Source organism: Siniperca chuatsi, linkage group LG6 (assembly GCF_020085105.1).
Source record: "Siniperca chuatsi isolate FFG_IHB_CAS linkage group LG6, ASM2008510v1, whole genome shotgun sequence".
Lineage (NCBI taxonomy): Eukaryota > Metazoa > Chordata > Actinopteri > Centrarchiformes > Sinipercidae > Siniperca > Siniperca chuatsi.
Window position 1 is genome coordinate 16,060,788 of NC_058047.1, and position 23,091 is coordinate 16,083,878.

Genomic DNA, 23,091 nt, shown 5'->3' on the forward strand with positions numbered 1-23,091 from the left:
TAGAAATCAAAGTGACCTAACCCTAACACTGAAACTGACAGGAACATTGAGAAGCAGTTTGTCAACACACATACCTGGTTGATTTCATTTTCATCAGCATTGCGTTTGTGTCGTCCGTTCTTTCCTCCTCCATTTATCTTACACTCATAGCAGGCTTCAGGTGACAGACTCTCATCCTCCTCACCCTCCACAAACTGGCTTGGGAAACCTGAGCCTGTTATACAGTGACTGGATGGAAACAAGAAGTGAAAATTAATTTCAAATTCATGCGCAATATTCCCAGCCAATGAAACATGGTCAAATGTTTTACTCAAAAAATATCTACTGACACCACTTTCCACTTGAGAAACCTGGTGGCTTAAATGAATCTTTAATTCGTGTTCCCTCACCCCTGTCCGGCTCTGTAGAAACCTCCAGGACAGCCACACAGGTAGCCTCCATCGGTGTTGGAGCAGCCGTAGATACAGGGGTTGCTGCCTGTGCTACATTCATTCACATCTTGGCAGCCACCAGCACCCTGCTCGAAGTCAAAGCCAGAGGGACACACACACTTGAAGCTGCCCAGTGTGTTGTAGCAGGAGGCAGAGCCACACACTGTTGCTGCCTGACACTCGTTTTCATCTGCAGTGGAAAAAGAAGGTGAGTGTGTTTGGAGATGATACAGTACATGCCTGGTGGCAATTTCTTTTTGCTTGTTGATGGATAATAATTCAGCATTACTGTCAGATAGGATGATTATATTGATGGAGAATTTTTACATCAAAATTTAAGGAGAAAATTACTTTTGAAACAAATGCCTTAGTATAATTTTATCCAGTTGCGTATTGTTATGCACAGTCCTTCAGAGGAGTATAAGTTATCAGTTATATTTTTACAAATAATTTCAAATTCTTATATGCCAACATGATATGATCATCCTGATATCTATTATGATAATTCCACAATCATTCCACAATAACAAGGCATTTTCAATCACTTAACACTAATAATTTAAGGAGAAAGATTATTGCAAGTTTGTTTGAATTAATACCACATTTCTGCTTACATGAATCAGCGATTTTTATGCAAAATTATAATATAGATGAACATATTGTTGCAGTCTTTTAACTTATAATAAGCCTTAAAAGACTTGGAAATCAACCGTAATAAATTCCCCATGTCCTCTATACAACTGTGTACTGGTGCCTTTAATTTTCCTTTCTGTCAACTCACAGACTGAGTCAGTGTAACTCACCCACGCACTGGTTCCACTGGTAGTGCTGCACGTAGCCCTGAGGACAGCCGCAGCGGTAACCTCCCAGCATGTTCTGACAGCCGTGCTGACAGCGGTGGTTACTGCCACACTCATCCACATCTGAGGAAAATGAAAATAAAGGCTTTTAATTTCTTATTGTTAGCAGTGACACTAGCGCAACTCAGTGCAACTGCTATTTTCTGCCCCCTTCAATTACCTCCATCACACCTGAGCAGAACCCTTTCCATTTTTCCATGATTTTGGAATTTAAAAAGGACCCTGTGTGAGAGACCTGCCTCTCTAAACTAGATTTAACAAAATGTAAAGGTTATTGTGTCTGCTCACCCTCACACTCCATGCCTGTGGTGTCCAACGAGAAGCCTTTAGAGCATTCACAGTTGAAGCTACCAGGCGTGTTGACACAAGAGGCCCGGGAACCACATGCACTGTTCTGAGCAGCACACTCATTATTGTCTGCAAAGAGGAGAGAAACACATTATTGATATTTTATTTGAATCAAAGATGCCTTTTTTGTTTTTTTGTTCTTCCTCAAGACAAAACGTTTTTTCATTTGCAGGGTAACACTGATCTCCTGTCTTGTACTCACCGATACAGGCGGTCTGGTGCTGTGTGAAGCCAGGAGGACACTTGCAGGTGAAGCCTCCAATGGTGTTGACACAGAGGAACTGGCAGTTATGCTGCTTAGTCGAACATTCATCCAGATCTTAGAGGGAAAGAAGAAAGCACTTAACATCCATCAAAACCAAATTACATAGAGTAATATAGTGTATAAAAATGATATGAGAACAGTATTTTATTTGTAACATACAATAATAATACAAAACAGAACCCAGACTAATACGGTTAACTTTTAAAAAGGTCATTTAATAGAATGTAATGGTTTTAATGAAGCTATAAAATAACCTACAAACAAACAAATCAAGAGTCCACCTACCTTTGCAAGTCTTTCCATCTGGCTGTAGGTTGTATCCTCTGGGGCAGGAGCAGAGGTAGCTGCCCTCTGTGTTTTTACACAAGAAGTTACAGGGCTTCGGAGAGAGAGCGCACTCATCCATATCTGGAATGTGCAGACAGAGGAATTAGGAATATGGGCAGGGATGCTGTCGAAAATGTTTGTAGGCTGATACCAATGTTATAAATAAAATGCTGAAATAATGTGACAACATTCAGCATCTATAAAACCAATATATCTTTGCAACCAAACTGACAGATAACAAGAGAGAGCGTGAGAGCAGAGATCAGCCATACCAACACAGGAGGTTGCAGTGAAGTCAGTTTTGTAGCCCACATTACAGTGACAGCGGAAGGATCCGATGGTGTTGATGCACTGACCGTTCCGGCACAGATCTGGCATCACCTGGCACTCGTTGATGTCTGGAAGTACAGAGACATTTTAGAAAGTGATCTGGATTAGACAGATACTCACGCTGCCAAACTAACATAATTCAACAAAGGACTTTTTATGTGTCCTTCTTGTAGCTGCATTTAAACTTGATGTACCTCAACTTGCTTAGTGTTTTTCCGAAAATTTTAATTCTATTTATTTAGTTTTTGTAACTACTTTAAAAGATTGGGGTGATTAAAATTAAATAAAATTTTAAAAAAGAGAAATAAAATGGTAGTTTTGTTAAAGTGTCTTCTATATATACTATACTACTATACTATATATCACTCAGTATTATTACTGTGCTACTCACCTCTACCGTCCGTGGTGTAGCCAGGTCCAAGTGGGCACATCTTCTTGTACTGTACGGTGCCAGGCAGCGGGCAAAGCTCACACTGTGATCCCCAGCCTCGGCCCATGTTGCAGCAGCACTCAGACTTGGTCACACTGCTCCTGCTGGTGGATGACTGCTGGCACATCGTCTGCAGAACCTCGGTGTAACAGTAGCCCTTTCGGTTGTCTGAAGGAAAGGATGACAGGAGGTTTGAGATGGAAGAAAAAATAAAGGACTTTTGGTTCTTCAACTGAATTTAAAACAAGAGTATAAGCACAATTTCAGTTACGATCACTTCACCCCAACAGTGTGTGACAACATGTTGTTAGGCAGTAGTGATCTTACCAATACATTCCGTTCCAGTGGAGCTCGGATCGAAACCGTCATTGCACTCGCAGCGGTAGCTTCCCACTGTGTTGACACAGCGCCCGTTCTTACAGATGCCAGGCTTGGCACGGCACTCGTTCAGGTCTGCCAGTGTACAGAGCAAAGGATTGGAGGATGAAGAGAGTGAAGTGCCAGATAAATCCAGAAACAACAGCAGATATTGGGTGAAGACTGAGGCGAACCTCTCACATTGGCTGAAACATTTTTACTCACCCATACAGCCCTCTCCATCTGGTCTGCGCTGCATGCCAGGAGGGCAGATACACATAAAGGTGCCAATCAGGTTCTTACAGGTCATACCCTTGGAGTCACAGTCATCCAGACCCTCTGAGCACTCATCCTGGTCTGGTGAGGGACAATGAGAGATGGCCAATAGGTAAAACTGTTAAATCCTGTTTCATTGGTGTCAAAGAATTACTACAGCCCGCAGAAAAGCAGTGATAATCAGAGATGACTGGAGTCAAGCAGATAAATGTGACACTTCACAAACAGGAAACCTGCTGTGCCCTCTCACCTCTGCACATGCGTTGGTCATCTCGCAGCACATAGCCAGCAGGACACATACACTCATAGGAACCAAAGGTGTTAACACACCGGAAGGCACACAACAGAGGATTCTGGGAGCACTCGTTGATGTCTGGAGTCAAGAAGAGAGACAGATTGGTTTAAATGATAACAAAAATAAGAGTACCTGCGCAAATGTGTATTACTATGTGAATGACTGACCTTCACAGGTCATCATGGGTCCAGGTTCAAAGCCCTCCTGGCACGAACACTCGAAACCTCCCACCACATTAGTACAGGTTCCATTTCCACATGGGCTTCCTATGGAGCACTCGTCAGCGTCTGGAGAAGACAGAAAGCGACGATAGATAGAGAAGGCAATTAAAACCAATGAAACATTTATATTGTGCCTGAGATTTTAAAAGCACTCATTAGCAGCTTAAATGTTAGTCCAAAAATAGATAGAGGAAAAAGTTGAGCTCTTGTGCTACTGGAGCAAGGAAAATAACATCAGACCTGGGTGATAAGACTGACTATAAATTCGGAGACATGGCTATAAAGATCGCAGAGGTCACAGTTCCTAAAAAGAAGTTCTGCAGCCATTGATTTTTCTTTGTCTGCTCAACTGCTGCTGTTTCATGATAAATACTCTTCTCTTCTTCTATGATTCCAGGGCTAGTATAACTAATAGATTACAAAAGCATCAATTATAAGAAAATGTTGCAGATTGTTATCTTTAATTTCAGAAACCATCTCACCAATACAATTGACTCCAGTGTAATCCAGGTTGTATCCAAAGGGGCATTCACAGCGGAATGAACCATCTGTGTTGATGCAGATACCATTCTGGCAGATGCCTGGGTTATCCAGACACTCATTCATATCTAGAGAGCGCAAGAGAGAATTAGCACATTTTTTAAACATATACAAAACCCCCACAATTGGCTGCTATGCTGTAGCACTCACCTTCGCGAGCACCTTCGTTCGGTCCAAGCAGGACTCCGTGGCCGTAGGGACACAGAGTGTCAAAAGCAGCTGGAGACACCCCCCACCCCCAAAAAAGGTAACTTCATTATTCTACAAATGTCTTCCTGTGCATGTGTATGTCTTAATTAAAGCTCTGTGTGTGTGTGTGTGTGTGTGTGTGTGTGTGTGTGTATGTGTGTGTGTGTGTGTGTGTGTGTGTGTGTGTGTCTGTGTGTGTCTGTGTTACACACCCTCGCTCTCTCGTGGGCACAGCTCACAGGGAAGTCCCCAGCCCTCGCCAGGCATCTTGCTGCAGCAGCACTTAGCCTTGGTGGTGTTGAAAGCTTTGGGGACGGAGCATTTTCCTGCCTCGAATTTGGTGAAACAGAAGCTCTCTCTGGTATCTGCCATAAAAAAACAAAAACAAAAATCCACTAAATCTTCTGTTTTACTGTAGATGGACAGTAAATGATCTGTTATTCATGAGACACACAAAGTCAAAAAGCCTGCTCCACCACCTTAGTAAGGGAGATAAAATATGTCAGATTACCACCACATTCATTCAAAATCATCAACACTGTCTGCTGTGGCCTACTGTTAACTAACAGCTTCTCTCACCGTAGCAGCGCCGTTTGTTGTCAGAGAGTATGAAGCCTGGCTGGCAGGTGCACTGGAAGCTGCCGGGGGTGTTGGTGCAGGTGCCAAACTGGCAGATGTTGGGCTCCACCTCACACTCGTTGATATCTGGGAAGGGAGCGTAAAAGAGGTGAAAAGACAGTTAGTGTATTTGTGAGTGTGTGTTAGAGCAGATGGCTCGGTTGCTGGTTTGAGTATATGTGGAGCATTTAGTCCGCACTTAAGAGTGTCTATCCCTGTATGTGTGTATTTGTGCCTTACCTATACACTGGTCATTTTGCACCTCATAGCCAGGAGGGCAGATACATCTGAAGGATCCGTCCAGATTCTGACAAGTTCCGGGAGAGCAAGTGCCGGGCAGACTCACACACTCATTGATATCTGTGAAAAATGTACAAATCAGAGAATGTGTGTTTATGTCTGTATATGTCAGATAAACTGTACTGTATGAAGGTCTATAAATACCCCACCATGCTCTTACTTTTTCTTGTATATTTAATCACTGACTTACCGACACAGTTCTTCCCATCCGGAGTATTCTCATAACCCTCATTGCAGAGACACTGGAAGGACCCGAGTCCATTGATACACTGTCCGTTCCTGCACACTTGGCCCTGGAGGGCACTGCACTCATCTATGTCTGTAAGGTAAACATTGAAAGGATAATGAATTTTTTGAATAAATTAATTATTTTCCTGGCATCAAGAGTTTCTGAAATAATAATAATGATAATATCTTTATTTACATAGCACTTATCAAAACAAAGTTACAAAGTGCTTCAAATAGCAAGCAAAGAACACATAAAACATTAAATTAAATTACAAATGAATTAAAAACAAATGAAAAACAGCAGTAATAAAATAAAAATATTAAACGAACCACAGTAAATAATAAAAACTGGAATCTGATGAAATCTGGGAAGGCGGTGCGATAAAAGGACGTTTTAAGCTTAGATTCAAAAGAAGCCACTGACTCAGCCTGACTTATTTCCTTGGGCGTTCCAGAGCCTCTGGGCTCTTATTTCAAAAGCTCTTAATCTTTTGTATTTGATGTGTAGCTAATACATCAGCAAATGATCTGGGCTTTGTAGATAATTGGCTGACTTTCTGGGAAAGACCTGGTCTGATTAGGAGAGATGACTTTCATCCCACTTTAGATGGAGCAGCTCTCATATCTAGAAATCTGGAGTTTATTAGTGGACCTAAACCATGACAATCCAGAGTTGAGACCAGGAGGCAGAGTTGAAGTCCTACAAGCTTCTCTGCGCTTCCAGAGCAGTTACCCACCCAAAACTCCTTAGTGACAGTGTCTGCCCCAAAAATCAAAAGTTAACAGAAGAGGAGTTTTACATAAAAACCAAATTTTTTTTTACTTCCGCTGAAATAGCACAACAAAATAGGATAATTAAATGTGGACACTTAAACATCAGATCTCAGTCATTGATTGTTGTGTTTTAATATCATATTGTCATATTGATTTATTTTGTCTTACTGAAACCTGGCTGGGTCATGAAGGGCCTAAATGAATCCACTCCACCCAGTCATATTAATACTCACATTCCTCGAGGCACCGGCCAAGGAGTTGGAATTGCAGCCATCTTCGACTCAAGCCTAAAATTATCCCTAACCCTAAACTAAATTATAACTCATTTGAAAGTCTTGTTCTTAGTCTTTTACACCCAAACTGAAAAACACTACAGCCAAATCTATTTGCTATAGTGTACTGCACTCCTGGTCCTTATTCTAAATTTTTTATCAAGTTTAGTCTTTAAAACAGATAAAGTAATTACTGTAGGTGATTTAAATATTCATGTGGATGTTGATAATGATAGCCTTAGTACTGTGTTTATCTCATTCGATTGGCTTCTGTCAGAGTGTACATAAACCCACTCACTGTTAACCTCATCCTCAACCTTGTTCTGGCATATGACATTGAAATTGAACATTTAATAGTCTTTCCACAGAATGCTTTTTTACCATTATTTAATAACTTTTGAACTCCTATTACTGGACTACACGCCATTAGGCAAAAAGTGCTGTAGCTAAATTTAAGGATGTGATTCCCTCTGCATTTAATTTAATGTCATGTCTCAATATAGCAGAGAACACCGATGCTAATTTCAGTCCCTCCCAAATTGATCATCTTTTAATAGTGCTGCAGGTTCACTGCCAATGACACTCAACTCTATTGCCCCTCTAAAAAAGAAGATAATAAAACAAAGAAGGTTAGTTCCATGGTATAACCCCCAAACCTGCAAATTAAAGCAAACATCACGAAAACTTGAAAGGAAATGGTGTTCCACAAATCTGGAAGAATCTTGTTTAGTCTGGCAAGATAGTCTTAAAACATAAAGGAAGGCCCTCCACAATGCCAGAGCAGCCTATTACTCATCATCAATAGAGGAAAATATGAACAACACTAGGTTTCTTTTCAGCACTGTAGCCAGGCTGACAAAGAGTCACAGCTCTATTGAACCATGTATTCCTATAGTCATCAGTAGTAACGACTTCATGATGACTTCTTTAATGATAAAATTTTAATTATTAGAGACAAAATTCATCCCGTCCTGCCCTCAATCGGCAATGATATATCCTTAAAGACAGAAACCTTAGAAACAGCTGTAAAACCTGAAATATATGTAGACTGCTTTTCTCCTATTGACCTTCTCCAACTAACTTCAACAATTTCTTCATCTAAGCCATCAACCTGTCTCTTAGACCCCATCCCAAATAGTCTGCTTAATGAAGTTTTACCTTTAGTTAGCACTTCTTTACTAGATATGATCAATCTGTCTTTTTTAACAGGCTATGTACCACAGGCCTTTAAAGTAGCTGTAATTAAACCTCTTCTTAAAAAGCCCACTCTTGATCCAGGGGTTTTAGCCAACTATAAACCTATATCTAACCTTCCCTTTCTCTCTAAGATCTTTGAGAAAGCAGTCGCCTATCAGTTGTGTGACTTTCTAAATACCAATAGTTTATTTTAGGATTTTCAGCCAGAATTTAGAGTGCATCATAGCACAGAGACAGCAATGGCAGCACTTACAAATAACATTCTAATTGCATCAGACAATGGACTTGTCTCAGTACCTCTTCGATCTTAGTGCTGCATCTGACACCATTGACTATCACATCATAATACCGAGACTGGAACATTTAATTGGCATTAAAGGAACTGCACTAAGCTGGTTTAAATCCTTTCTATCAGACTGATTTCAGTTTGTATGTTAACAATGAATCGTCCATGCGCGCCAAAGTTAATCACAGAGTTTCACACGGTTCTGTTCTTGGACCGATTCTATTCACTTTATATATGCTTCCTTTAGGCAGTATTGAGTTCTCAGACCATTTTCACAATTGAGAATGACTTCCGGATGGGAGCCGAAACGTCTTGATTCTGAAAACAGTGTCCAGATGACTACGACTGAAACCTTTTCTACAATGGAACACTCCTGGACGAATGAGGGACTACACAGTCTTATTATTAGGAAACACTCCTTTCATTGTTTCATTGCAGATGATACCCAATTATATCTATCGATCACACCAGCTGAAACTAATCAGTTAGCTAAACTTCAAGCATACCTTAAGGACATAAAAACCTGGATGACAATTTTCTGATGTTAAACTCAGCCAAAACTAAAGTTATTGTACTTGGCCCCAAACGCCTCAGAGACATGATGTATCTATCTAAAGATATAGTTACTCTAGATGGCATTGCCCTGGCCTCCAGCACCACCGTAATGAACCTCGGAGTTATCTTTGATCAGGATATATCCTTTAACTCCTGCAGAAAACAAACTTCAAGGACTGCCTTCTTTCACCTACGTAACCTTGCAAAAAATCACACACACATCCTGTCTCAAAATGATGCAGAAAACTAGTCCATGAATTTCTTACTTCTTACTTCTAGGCTGGAATATTGCAATTCCTTATTATCAGGTTGACCAAAAAAGTCCCTTAAGACTCTCCAGTTGATCCAGAATGCGACATGTGTAATGACAAGAACTAGGAACAGAGATCGTATTTCTCCAATATTAGCTTCTCTGCACTGGCTCCCTGTAAAATCCAAAATAGAATTTAAAATCCTTCTCCTCACCTACAAAGCTCTTAATGGTCTGGCACCATAGTATCTTAAAGAGCTCATAGTACCTTATTACCCCACTAGAACACTGTGCTCCCAGAATGCAGGTTTACTTGAGGTTTACTTCTCCAAAAGTAGAAAGGGAGCCAGAGCCTTCAGTTATCAAGCTCCTCTCCTGTGGAATCAGGTCCCAGTTTGGGTTCGGGAGGCAGACACCATCTCTACATTTAAGAGTAGGCTTAAGACTTTCCTCTTTGACAAAGCTCATAGTTAGGGCTGGCTTGGGTGAGTCCTGAACTATCCCTTAGTTATGCTGCTATAGGCCTAGACTGTCGGGAGACTATCCATGATGCACTGAGCTCCTCTCTCCCTCTCCATCTGTATGCATTCTTATCCCGTTAATGCATGTTACTAACCCAACATCTTCTCTCTCCCGTAGTTTTGTGCTTTCTCATCTTTCTCCTCTCTCCTTCTGTTGCTTTCAGCAGGTATTTCTGCCTCCGAAGCTGTAGAGCCTGGATCTATGATTGCAGGCTTCCTACTATCCCCATTTTCCTGCTTGACAACCACTGCTACAATTATCATTATTAGTCTTATTATTAATATTATTATCATTATTATTCCTAATATTATTATTCCTATTATTATTTTATTAATATTAATATTACCACTACCCTTACATTATTATTATTTTAAAATTCTATGTGGAAATTTCATTGTGCTTCCTCCTGCTCTCTCTCTCTCTCTCTCTCTCTCTCTTAACCCAACCGGCAGCGGCAGATGGCCGCCCACCCTGAGTCTGGTTCTGCTCAAGGTTTCTGCCTCTTAAAAGGACGTTTTTCCTTGCCACTGTCGCCAAGTGCTTGCTCTTGGTGGGAATTGTTGGGTCTCTATAAATAATATTATAAAGAGTATGGACTAGACCTGCTCTATAGGAAAAATGCAATGAGATAACTTCTGTTATGAATTGCCCCTATATAAATAAAATTGAATTGAAATTGAATTGAACTGAATTAATACTAGAACTGAGGATTTGTTTTTTAATTGAATTGGAGTTGCTGTTAAAGTGATAGGGTGCGCAGAAGAGGATGTCTTGGCCCAGATATCTGTTATCCGTATATCCGCTGGCTACACCAGAAGCCCTGAAATATTGGCCATTGCCCCCAGAGGCTAAAACTTCGTCAGACGATAGCCAATGGGTTCCGAGATTGGCTGTCTCTAGGTAAAATATCCTTGCCTGGAGGGGGTTTTGGCTAGGAACCACAACACAATATTACATCTAAATCCGTGTCAAGACTTTGACCTATAAAAGAAAAGACTAACTGCTGTTGACCTTTGTAGAGTAGAACAGTAGATGACCCTTACCCATGCAGTCGTTATTGTGTGTGAGCTCGAAGCCAGGGAAGCAGAGGCAGTTGTAGGATCCTACTGTGTTTTTACAGGTACCGTTACCACATGGCTGTCTATCACACTCATCAATGTCTAAAATACACACAGAAAGAACAACATTTAGAGTGGGTGAGACAGTAAAAACATTCACATATAGAAAGTATGCATTATGTTACAACTATTACTTACTCTACAGGATTACATGCAACAAAGTGTAGTGTGTATTAGTATAGTTTCAGATTGTGCTTCTCACCCATGCACATGGTCTGGTCAGCAGTAGCCTTGAAGCCATTGTGGCAGAGACAGCGATAGCTTCCCTGCGTATCAATACACTCTCCATGGCTGCATACATTAGGAATCTCCTGGCACTCATTGCGGTCTAAAAAAGAAACAGAAATGAAAATATTAACGTATTCTAAAGGGCTGCAACTAACAATTATTTTAGCTATTGATGAATCTGTTGATTATTTTTAGATTAACCGTTTAGTCTATAAAATGTCAGATTCAAAAGTAATTATAATGGGAATATTGGAGGCATTTAGTAAATTGACTGCTTCTCAACAACATTTCTCCTCCACGTCTCCTATAGGCTAATAGCAGCAAATAAACATATACTTAAATTCTGGACAAAAGCAAGTTCCTCCAGTGAAACTGTGGCTCAAAGAACTAATTGATACATAAGACCTAGAAAGAATAAGGTTGATCTTGAATGATATACTGAAACCATTTTTATAAATATGGTCACCATTTATTTCTTTTCTTGAACGACACACAAATTGAACACAGGTAGGGCAGGTGGGTGAATGGTTGATTAGACGGGTATATCCCCCTTTTTTCTTTTTCCTTTCTCTTCCTTTTCTCTCTCTTTTATTTTATGTCATGTTTGTGAAATAGTGTAAAAATTGAATTTTATTTTATGCAGCACTAATATAATTCATTGCACTTTATATGCAGGAATCCCACTGTATATACAGTACATTCCATGTAGCATGCTTGTGTGTGTTGCCTGCTATATATATAAAATTTTGTTCTGTTTTATTTCATTTGTTCTTGCATGTCCAGGTCGCATGTCAGATTGAACTTTTGCCTTTTGTTTTGGTTTTCTTCTTTTTTTGTTTTGTGAATATTTGGACACGTGTTATATGTAGATTGTTTATGACAGAATAAAATCAAACCAGGCATAAACTAGTGTTGTGTTTAGGCAAAGGCTGGTGTTAATTAATGTACCTCAGCATTTTCACTGTCCCGTAAATGCTAATTATAATAACTTTCCTTCAACAAGGGATGTGCATGTTTTACATTTTCCTCACATCACCAACACAATCAGTCTATCTGTCCACCTCCGAGTATTTAATGATGGGAAACCCCAGTAAGGCCTGTCCGACAGGCTAGACTCACCCACACAGGCCCCGCTGGGCGACAGTTTGAAGCCAGGTGAGCACTCGCAGCGGTAGCTGCCGGGAATGTTGATACAATTGGCGTTGCGTTGGCACAGGTTGTCCCCGCTGTTACACTCATCAATATCTACACAGGAGGACGAAAGAGAGAAACAGTGGACATCAATCACATGCTCCGTAACTGTCTGGTCAGAGCAGGCAGTCAGCTTGTGGACAGCAGGAGACAAGGTCCAGGCAGGTGCTCCTATTCAGAGCCACTATACTTGTCTTTACAAAGGCATAATTCATGTGGGAAAAGGCAGCATTAACTCCACTGAATGAACTGCTTGTAAAAGTGGAAGTGTGTGTATGTGTGTGTGCTTATTTTTTTGTGTGCAGAGAGTGAGACAGAGACAGGTAACAAAAATAGCTATGTAATCTATGTAACGCCACCATGTGCACATTTTTGTCATAATAGGTGTGTGTGGTTTTCAAATCACAGGTAGTTACCGTTATCTTCCCTCACTGCAAAAGACACAGTAAGAAGAGCGAGACAGAATAAAACGTTATGTGAGGCCTGAGTTTTACCTTCACAAATGAGCAGAATGTTGTTGTAGCTGAAGCCCATTGGACATTCACAGCGGAAGCTCCCGATCTGGTTGATACACACTCCATTGGCACAGATACCAGGGATCTCCCTGCACTCATCAATATCTGCACAAAACAACAACACAGAATGTTATCATGTAAACTGTACCTTGTACCATTACCAGTTTTGTACTGTATTGCACCAGTGTTGACCTTGTAATGACCTTACCAATTGGCTTTCCAGTGTGGATGTCAATGATGAAGCCAGGAGCCTGGTTACCACACAGTAACTGGTACTCAGCTGAAACAGACAGGACAGGAGACACTCAGTGACAGTAATAAAACTTACTCATACACCAATGTTGTCACAGTTGTTTCAGAGTACGTTTGAGTGTATTGATTGACACTCACTGGTAGCAGGAGTTGGACAGGCCTCACACGGCTTGTTCCAGGCTTTTCCCACGTTGTAGGCACAGCAGCACATCTTCTTGGTCATGTTGAAGGACAGCTCGTTCTCACACGTGTCGTTGAAGTTACGGTAACACACACTCTTCCTCATGTCTGTATTACAAGGAGGAAGAAAGTCGATCCTTTAAATCCAAAAGCTGAAAGCGGGCACTTAGAATTGTTTACCCTTTTCAAATTGTGATTTACTTTTTAAGTTTACTTTTAGACAACATGATGAGAGTAAATATTTTCTTGTCAGTCCAAGAGAGGTCTCTCCCACTCACCCATACAGTTGTTTCCTCCATTGACCTGCATGTATTCAGGGGGACACACACAGGTGTAGTTGCCCAGAGTGTTGTAGCAGGTACCAGGTCCACAGATCCCAATGTGGGTTGTGCACTCATCGATATCTGCACGTAAAGATACATGACGGCAGGTCGTTAATTTTTCCCTTACAGGTGATTTATATAATATAAATGAGGGGCTAACATATTTTTCAGTCAATACAGTTTCAGTCAATGAACTAATTGGGTGTAATTTCTCTTTCAGTTCTTACCCTCGCAGATGCGAGTCTCCTCGTTGAGATAGTAGCCTGCTGGACACTCACACTGGAAACTACCAAAGGTATTAACACAGTTTCCACCCTGGCAGAGTCCTGGCAGCTCCTGGCACTCATCAATATCTAGAGAATAATTCAAATGGTTACATCCATAGATGTCACTAATGTATTGATTTTATGTTAGATTGCATTTTAAAAATTCTGAAATAGAAGCCAAAGTTTAGGGTTTAGGGTACACTGGCCGTAGCTGCAGTTGCCATTGTTAATTCAGTACAAGACTGGAAAACAGAGAAAGCTGGATGGATTACCTTCAAGGATAACAGTGATGGGGTTGGGTCTGAATCCCTCTCCTCCTGGACAAAGAGTCTTATATTCCGCTACAGACGAGAGAGTATATTTTAACTATGACATGGATGTGCATTTTGCAGTAAATATTAAGTAATTGATTGGTTGAGGTACTGTGGTGCATACTGGAGTTGGCGGCGGGGCACAGTTCACAGGGGTTTCCCCAGGCTCCTCCCAGGGAGCAGCAACAGGAAGCTCGTGTCACGCCCACTCCGATCTCCGCACTGCAGGAGATTCCTCCATCACCACGTGCAAGGATATCCAGGAAGCAGTTGCCAACACGGGTATCTGAGAAATATACATATTCACTTATAACTACGTGGAGTCTTCACTTTCATGTAACTGGATGATGCGTAAATGTATGAATGAAATAAAGTGTGGTTAGGCTTATACGCAATTAAATCTTTTTAATCATCTGTCATCACTGGTTCAATTTTGAAGGGATGCTGCATCTGGTCACTATGTTGTCATATTTAAAAAATACTGATGTAATGCACTGATTTTGATTATTTATACTGGAGAAGGTATTTCACTTCAAAAGGCCATAACTGCAGCACCACTGGCCTGATATTAAACACATTTGAGAAGGAAGATAAATTTTGTCTCTATTTGATAATTACACTGTTAAAGAGAGTGTTATAAGTAAAGGATAACAAAACTGTTAAACCGTTAAACCGTTAAAATACTAATTTACCTCATGGTGGTGCTTTAAGTAAATGAGGCGTCACCTCCTACAGTTTAAGTCTGAATGATGCAGAACCTGCTCCTTGTTATGCCTAATTTCTAAATATCTTTGTGCATTTTGTGTATTTATTCCTTTACTATTCCTCTACTGATATATACTCCATCATAAAGGATCACCTACTGGAGAACAACATGGTCTTCTTCATTAAAATCTGCTAATTGTTAAAGGGTTTGTCTTTTTTCAGCCTTGCCATAGATTTGAACCTGCCAGCTTTAAGTGTGACTCACCCACGCAGCCCACTCCGGTGGGGTTGAGCTCAAAGTCAGTTGGGCAGTTACACAGGTAGCTCCCTGGAGTGTTCACACACAGCCCGTTGATGCAGTTCACAGGGTCAGCACACTCGTTGATGTCTGCCGTACACAGTGACACACACAAGCTCAGCAACACACACCAGATAACAGACACCTTTCTGACATGTATGAACCTTTTAGTTTGTATGCTGCTCTAAGTATAGAAACCAAAAATACTTTTTGTACTTTTAATTATTTAAAATCTTGTTTATGTCACAAACTAACTGAGGGCGAGTTGTAGGTAAACTGTACAAAGACTGTGAAATGAAGGGTATAATCGGATGGCTTAAGCAGATGCATCTTTGCATATCTTGGATATCAGCCAAGCTATTTGAGTCTGTTCTGTGTCTGAACTCAGTAATTTTAGAGCTACAGTTACAGAAGTACTGCACTGACCAGTGCAGTTTCCTCCACTGCGGTCCAGTTCGTAACCATCATCACACACACAGCGGAACATCCCTGGAAGGTTCTGGCACGTTCCAAACACACAGATGTTCTGGAAATTACACTCATCAATGTCTGTGGCAAAGGCGACAGAGAGAGAGAGAGAGAAAATGTTAGTTACACTACCTGAGTGAAACAAGAACAGTAAAAAGAAGAGAACGAAATGTGACAGAATGAGTGCAGCACCTTGACAGGCCTTGCTGTCTTCTGTTGGAGTGAAGCCCATCTCACACTCGCAGCGGTAGCCACCTGGAGCATTCAGACACTGGCCGTTCTCACACAGGTTCACGTTGTCTGCACACTCATCCATATCTGAAAGAGAACGGACCAGGGCATTATATACTTACTGTGCATGAAGCTCACTGCACACACAGTAGCTAGTATTCAATTAGGATTAATTTAGAAAGTTTCAGCCATCTTACCAGAGCAAGAAAATCCATCTCCATTAAAGCCCTCCTTGCATGTACACCTGTAGGATCCTGGTGTGTTGACACAGTCTGCATTGGGGTTGCAGTTGTGGTCCTCTGCAGAGCACTCATCCTGATCTGCAGGAAGAGAGAGAAACTTGATGGAAGAACTCAATCAAAACAGTCAAAAAATCAAATATTCTTGGGTACAAGAGACAATTTTGTTCCTTTATTTTGTCTTAAAACTCGCATTGCAACATAAAACTATCTGGTCTCAAAACCACATCACAGCTAAGATATTCTGAAAATGTACTCACCGAGACACTTGATGCCGTCTCCCACCCAGCCGTCTCGACAGCGACATTTAAAGCTTCCAGGCACGTTGATACAGGCAGCATGCATGTCGCAGTTATGAGCCCCGATCTCACACTCATCAACATCTGGAGAGATATGGAGATCAATTAGCCAATAAACAGGCAGAAACACACATATTTGTACTGGCTATTTCCCTTTGAACATTAAACAAAACAACAACAAAGACTATAAAGAATATTGCAGCATACTTTTTTTTAAGTGAAATGCTCCTATATTAATGGCATGCAAAGAGATGTGAAAATTTAGCTTTTTGCTTAGCAGATAGTTTTTAATTCTATAAGTAGTTAGTCATGAATAAATCATCACTTTAAAAATTGTAGACCTGGAACTACTGTATGCATGGGTGATCTGTCTCAATGCTCAACTCAGATATGGACACACAGAGGCCCAGACCTTTCAGAGACAGCTCAGGCCCTCATGTTTGTGTTTATGTGTGTGGGTGTGTGTACCTGTGCAACCCGTGGATCCCTTCTTGACAAAGTATCCCAGCTGACAGTGGCAGATGAAGGAGCCTTTGGTGTTCTCGCAGTCGCCGTGGAGACAGATGTTTGGGTTCAAGTCACACTCGTTCACATCTGGGCAGACAGGGATGGACAGACACAGATAATATGTGAACACTCTGGCCTTATGAGATTACATGGACAGAAAATGAGACTGACAGAGAAAGTCCCATAGATCAGGTCAGAGAGGCTGAATGAATAAATTCATGTGGCAGACAGGAAATAAGTAGTTAACAAATACACAGGAGAGTCAGAGATTTAAAGATATACACATGTAAAATGAGAGAAACTGCAGCATGGGTTTCCAAAGTTACATTCAGATTCTAAGTACTGTTTTTTTTCTCACCGATACACGTCCTCATGTCCATAGAAGCCATGAAGCCATCGTAACATAGACAGCGGTATTCCCCGGGAATGTTGGTACACTGGCCTCCGTCACAGATGTCTGGAGTCTCCTCACACTCATCAATATCTAATAGAAACAGCAGAAATACATTTCAGTATGCTATAGGTGGCAACACCACGTAGAACACCAGCCAGAAAAACATCAGTCTTTTTTATTTTCATGGGAAAACTATGGGACATGATGGAAACTATCACAGTGTGACATTGTTGCATTTCTTTATAGTTTTAGTTTCTGGAAAAACAGATATACTTTACATATGCTGTGTTTTATTACCTGCACAGGTCCTGAGGTCAGGCATAAGAGCGTAGCCCTCACTACAGCTGCACTCATAGCTGCCCTCTGAGTTGGTACAGTGGGTTTCACAGCCTCCGTTCATAATGGTACATTCATCAATATCTGCAAAGAAAGGTCACAATTACAGTTTAGGCATCTAAGTTTCATTCGCTTAGAATTACATAGATAAAGTGGGTGAAAATAAGTCAATACACAAAAAGATCAATATATTTAATTTCCTTATTATCCAACATTGGTGTAAATGTTTTGGATTAAGTTTGTTCTACTCACCAACACAGCCCTGTCGGTCCGGTGTGGCCTGGTAACCGGTGTCACAGGAGCACTGGTAGGTTCCCGGCATGTTGACACACTGGCCATTCTTGCACAAGTTGTCACTCAGCTGGCATTCATTCACATCTGACAGGACCAGCAAACAAGTACAGAGGATTAGGAATTATATACGATGTAGTGTATTGAACGTCAGGGTAATAATGAATAATAATTAGAACACTAGTTTATAGAAACTAAAAGATAAAAGATCAACAACAACAACAACAACAGATCAACAAGTTTTACTGTGTGAAACTAGTTTTTCAGGACTTGACTGAGGTGTCAAGTGCACTAGCTTTTAAAAAACATTTGGATGTGCTGAGTATGATATATAACACCAAGGAAGCCTGTGTGTGAATATATGTGTGTGTGCTGTATGCTGTATGATCCACCTTCACAGGCAGATCCATCGGTGCTGAGCGAGTGTCCGGTGGGACATTCACACTCATAACTCCCTTCTGTGTTCAGGCAGGTTCCTCCACGACACAACAGGGGGTTTCTCTCACACTCGTCAATGTCTGTCAGCAGAGAGAAAGCAAGGGAATGAGGGATGAAGAGGAAAAAAAGGAGGAAGAGAGGGAAAAGATTAATTAAAAAGAGGAAAGGAACAAGAAAGGACATGGAAGTAATGGAAAGATTAGGTGATCTGCCAAACTGGACTGTGACTTCACATTGTGGACATGAATTCAAACAGTTTATCATTCAAAATTGTGTAATTGTGTGTGTGAATTTGTTTCCAACTTACCCATGCAGTTCTTCATCATCATAAAGCCGCTCTCGTAGCCCTCGAAACATTCACACTCAAAGCTGCCAGGTGTGTTGACACAGGCACCGTGACCACACAAGTCCGGGGAGATGCGGCACTCATCAATGTCTGAAACACAACGAGATCAAAAAGGAACACTCACTAACTGTATACTGATTGTGATAGATTTGTTTCATTCAAATGAAATAAATTTGACGCCCTCTGCCCCTCTCTCGTACCTGTGCAGTTCCTCTCTTCTGCGGTCAGAGCGAAGCCATTGTTGCAGCGACACTTGAAACTACCGATGGTGTTTCGGCAATTTCCATGAGTACACAGACCCTGGAAAACCTTACACTCGTTTACATCTGGGGAGAAAGACACAAAATCAAAATCTATATCACAAAGATCCCAAAATAGTTTAAAGTCACCGAAGTATATTTACTGTATAGATGTTCATTTGACAGCACTATCCAGATCCATTAAGATGAGTTGTCTTTAAAAACTAATTTGGCAGTCTGATGTGGTCACTTTGGATAAAAACGTCCACATTTAGTGAGCTGAAAAATCTTGGTACCTTTGTAGAACGGCCTGCCGGTCAGAATATCTCCTCTGTTGGCAAAGCCGGGCCCTCTGGGACAGATGGCTCTGTACTCAGGTGTGCCTGTTTTGGGACATTCCTCACAGTCAATACCCCAGGCAGCACCCACTGAACAGCAGCACATGTCCACACGGTATCTCCCTGGCAGTGGCTGGCCACACTCATCCTCGTGCCACTTCATGTAGCACTGCTCGCTACGCATATCTAGAAAAGTTGGTTATAAAAGGAAAAACAAAGTCACCTCTGTTTCTGAGACTTGGCCTAATAGTGCAGTAACATGATAGTCGGTGGAAATAACTGTTTCATTGGATTTGATGTGTGATTTCTTTGTTGTGCAGTCCTCTTACCCACACATGTGCGTCCAGAACTGTCCAAGGTGAGACCCTCAGCACACTCGCAGCGGAACGAGCCCTGGGTGTTCACACACCGGCCATTTGTACACACTCCAGGGAACACCTCACACTCATTAATGTCTACAGGGAGCGGAACATTTTAAGTACCACGATTACAAGGTGAAACGCACATTAACATGTACACATTTTTCATCAAAAAAAATCTACAGGGAGAAAATTAAGGCACATTACAAGGACAAAAAGAGATTTCATGGGCTTCAATGTTGGATGAAGTGAGCACTGCAGGTTTGTCACCGTTCATTAAGTTATCAAATTTTCTTACCTTCACAGACAAGGCCCTTCATACGAGCAAACCCTCGAGAGCAGGCGGTGTCTGAGGAGACATGAGAAGATTGAGGGATGTAATAAGGACATCTTATGTAGGAACACTAAATGTAGAGTTTGTATGCATACATTGGTTTTCCGAAAAGGGAAATATTGGCCTTTAATTAAAATTAGATATCGTTCCAGTTATGGTGTCCACAATATGATGGTACTTTCTTTTTATTTTATTTGTTCCTTTATTCTAGTAATAGTTCTTAATGTAAAACAGTCATTTTCCTTTGAACTGAATAAGTAGAATGTGTCACAGTACCTTCAATGGTGAATTTGGTTGTTAAACACTGATCTTAATGCAGTTTCAGAGGTTTTTCTACAAATCCTGAACCTCAAGTCTGGAGGACTACTTAAACCTTTAGCATTAAAAAGCTCAGAATCACAAACATTAAACACACAGCATCTGTGTGTGTAAACTGACCGATCTCGCAGGGTTCACAGGGGCTGCCCCAGGCGGCGCCCAATGTGGAGCAGCACTCAGACTTCAGTGTGGCTCCGTTGATGTTGACCTCGCAGCGGTTGTCTTGTATCGTTAGCCAGCACGTACTCTTCATACTGTCTGTGGAACCAAAGTAACAACAGGGAAGAATTGATTATAGATACCCTGTCGGGTTTTCTTGTAAACACAGTTATCATTCAGTTGTGTGTATCCTTTAAGCCTAACAAGTGTTGAGTGCAGTTCCTTAATATTATAATAAAACATTAATATTAAATTTTCCTTGTGCGTAATAGGAGAGCACAATATACAAACAAAACAGTTGTTCTGCTCATCAAAACATTACTCCAAAGCACCACTAGTGCTCAGTCAGTCAAAATCTCCGAAGGGTACCTTTAACCATGGCAACAAAATACACCACAAAAACAATCAACATGTCACCTTCAACTCTCCCTATTGTCATAAAACTTGTGTCTTTGGCTACACGCCAAGCTGAGTAAAGCCTATGCATCATTCCATTTAATCCTATGCTATTGCATTCCTAATGAACTGAAAGAGTGTACAGTCATAACAGTAACACCTTTTCTCCAAAACCACAAGGCCACCCAAACACAAAACCACAATTTACTTTCCCTTTCTTCCACTGATGAGTGATGGGCTCTAAAACAGAAAACAGAAATGAACCAGAGGAATTTGTAGACCTGTGACAGAGCCAGCTCATGCAATATGTATGAGTGTTTATTTAATGACTCATTCTCCCTTCCAGTTTAAAATAACATCTGTATTTTGTATTAGCCTGTAGTTTTCTCAGAATGATTTCCCAAAAGTAACCTCCAAACAAGTGGAATATTTAACCTCAGCAAAGAATCTTACATACCACATGCCATTTTGAATCAGTGGTGGATCTTTATGAAGTAAAGCAATCTCCATGTGAACCAAGGTCATGCATGCAAGTATTTATCTAATAAATGATCTGTGTGTGCCATTTTGCCCAACATCTGAGGATGGTAATGTCTCTGGATGGCTCCTGGAAGCCTAAATTACCTCAGTGTTTGTTTACAAAAGTGGAGAGTAAACCTTGATTAGAATGATTAGACAAAAAGACTCTTGCACTAATTATTTCCCATTGACACTCATGTCTCAGTGTGTAATCATTATCTCACACAAGCTGTTTCTAGGACCCTGCGGTGCTGCTCTAATTAGCGTCAGGCATTTGGGGAGGACGGATGTCTTACCCACGCAGATGGTGTTGGTGGAGTCCAGCTTGCTGCCGTGTGTGCACTCGCAGCTGAAGGACCCGGCCACGTTGCGACACGCTCCGTTGATGCATGGGTTGGACTCACATTCGTTGATATCTGAAACATGTGCAAACACACACCTGAGGTCAGGGCTAAGAGGCTGATTCAAATAGATCATCATCAGCATTTGGCAGTTACAAACACAATTTGTGTGTCTTCTTTCAACGAGCCACATGTTTACTGGAAACTAAATGCAACACATCTGGTAATAATGTCACCTCATAATGACCTTGATTGTTGGTGAAAACGACAAAACACATGTGGATGTGAGGCAGCACAAACACGTGAGAATGTGTGCTCACCTTCACAGGTCTCTGAGTCGGGTTTGAAGACAAATCCTTTAGGACAGGAGCAGGTGTAGGAGCCGGGGGTGTTTCTGCACAGACCGTTGTCACAAAGCAGACGGTTCACCAGACACTCATTGATGTCTGCAGGGAGGCGAGAGAAGGCAATGGTTAGTAAATAGTCAGGAAATAGAAATCAGTAATTTAAGGTTTATAACATTTCTAATTAGAGGGCTATCATGGAAACCAGCAGTATTGTACTGAGACTATGTAACTTTTGACAAAAGAAATAACACATTCTCTCACAGAATTAAAAAAGAAATTACTAAGCAATAAAACACACACTTCCTAAATTCAATATACTCACTGTTGCTGCTACAACCTTACTTGGTCTGGTATGACCAGCAGGGTTGTGGTGGCTAATGTTAGCAAACTTTAGAAAGACATTGCTGTACAATATGATGAGTTTTCTCTGCTTGTGCTGCTGTTACACTGTGTCTTAGCATTTACCTTAATCCTGCAATTTTAATTTGTGGCCACACTGGCCGCTAGTAACAGAAAGGTACATAGTTTCACTTTAAACATGGCTAACTGTGCTAGCTACGGATGTACTGTTTCTTTTAAATCATCATTAATCATGAAAACAATCCACTCCACTCTGACTCACCAACACAGTTTTTGCCGCTTGTGTCAGACTCATAACCGATGTTACAGATGCAGCGGTAGCTTCCTCTCAGGTTCTCACATATGCCGTTCTGACAAATGTCCGGGTCCAGGGCACACTCATTGATGTCTAGAAGACAGGTATTTTGTATATAAATACTGATATGAGTGTTTCTAAACAGCACTGTGGGAACATTCACATTCATGAATAACATGCTCACCTCTGCCATCAGCTGTAATGCCAATACCACTGCTGCATACAGCCTGGAACTCAGCTGAAAAATACATGATTAGGAAAAAAAACCCCACAAAAACA

The 23,091-nt window shown here is 41.1% G+C and overlaps 1 protein-coding gene across 2 annotated transcripts in view; it reads right to left on the reverse strand.

Moving 5' to 3' along the window:
• The window catches only part of fbn2b (fibrillin 2b), a 73,785-nt gene that overhangs the window by 3,139 nt on the left and 47,555 nt on the right, over positions 1-23,091 (reverse strand). For both annotated transcript variants that reach the window (XM_044199443.1, XM_044199442.1), the window contains 48 exons: positions 22,997-23,050; positions 22,780-22,905; positions 22,131-22,256; positions 21,766-21,885; positions 20,516-20,653; positions 20,042-20,092; positions 19,714-19,839; positions 19,343-19,570; positions 19,008-19,133; positions 18,769-18,897; positions 18,416-18,541; positions 17,985-18,110; positions 17,694-17,816; positions 17,361-17,486; positions 16,964-17,089; positions 16,457-16,579; positions 16,155-16,277; positions 15,919-16,044; positions 15,685-15,807; positions 15,226-15,348; positions 14,380-14,541; positions 14,217-14,285; positions 13,906-14,031; positions 13,634-13,759; positions 13,314-13,463; positions 13,132-13,203; positions 12,903-13,028; positions 12,337-12,462; positions 11,192-11,317; positions 10,915-11,031; positions 5,978-6,106; positions 5,728-5,847; positions 5,449-5,574; positions 5,082-5,234; positions 4,831-4,899; positions 4,623-4,748; positions 4,087-4,206; positions 3,875-3,997; positions 3,574-3,705; positions 3,319-3,444; positions 2,953-3,159; positions 2,504-2,629; positions 2,190-2,312; positions 1,842-1,958; positions 1,580-1,708; positions 1,235-1,354; positions 390-621; positions 75-228 (listed from right to left, as the gene is read on the reverse strand). In XM_044199443.1, the coding sequence (XP_044055378.1) occupies positions 75-228; positions 390-621; positions 1,235-1,354; positions 1,580-1,708; positions 1,842-1,958; positions 2,190-2,312; positions 2,504-2,629; positions 2,953-3,159; positions 3,319-3,444; positions 3,574-3,705; positions 3,875-3,997; positions 4,087-4,206; positions 4,623-4,748; positions 4,831-4,899; positions 5,082-5,234; positions 5,449-5,574; positions 5,728-5,847; positions 5,978-6,106; positions 10,915-11,031; positions 11,192-11,317; positions 12,337-12,462; positions 12,903-13,028; positions 13,132-13,203; positions 13,314-13,463; positions 13,634-13,759; positions 13,906-14,031; positions 14,217-14,285; positions 14,380-14,541; positions 15,226-15,348; positions 15,685-15,807; positions 15,919-16,044; positions 16,155-16,277; positions 16,457-16,579; positions 16,964-17,089; positions 17,361-17,486; positions 17,694-17,816; positions 17,985-18,110; positions 18,416-18,541; positions 18,769-18,897; positions 19,008-19,133; positions 19,343-19,570; positions 19,714-19,839; positions 20,042-20,092; positions 20,516-20,653; positions 21,766-21,885; positions 22,131-22,256; positions 22,780-22,905; positions 22,997-23,050 (6,101 nt within the window). The remainder of the gene's footprint in view (positions 1-74; positions 229-389; positions 622-1,234; positions 1,355-1,579; positions 1,709-1,841; positions 1,959-2,189; positions 2,313-2,503; positions 2,630-2,952; positions 3,160-3,318; positions 3,445-3,573; positions 3,706-3,874; positions 3,998-4,086; positions 4,207-4,622; positions 4,749-4,830; positions 4,900-5,081; positions 5,235-5,448; positions 5,575-5,727; positions 5,848-5,977; positions 6,107-10,914; positions 11,032-11,191; positions 11,318-12,336; positions 12,463-12,902; positions 13,029-13,131; positions 13,204-13,313; positions 13,464-13,633; positions 13,760-13,905; positions 14,032-14,216; positions 14,286-14,379; positions 14,542-15,225; positions 15,349-15,684; positions 15,808-15,918; positions 16,045-16,154; positions 16,278-16,456; positions 16,580-16,963; positions 17,090-17,360; positions 17,487-17,693; positions 17,817-17,984; positions 18,111-18,415; positions 18,542-18,768; positions 18,898-19,007; positions 19,134-19,342; positions 19,571-19,713; positions 19,840-20,041; positions 20,093-20,515; positions 20,654-21,765; positions 21,886-22,130; positions 22,257-22,779; positions 22,906-22,996; positions 23,051-23,091) is intronic.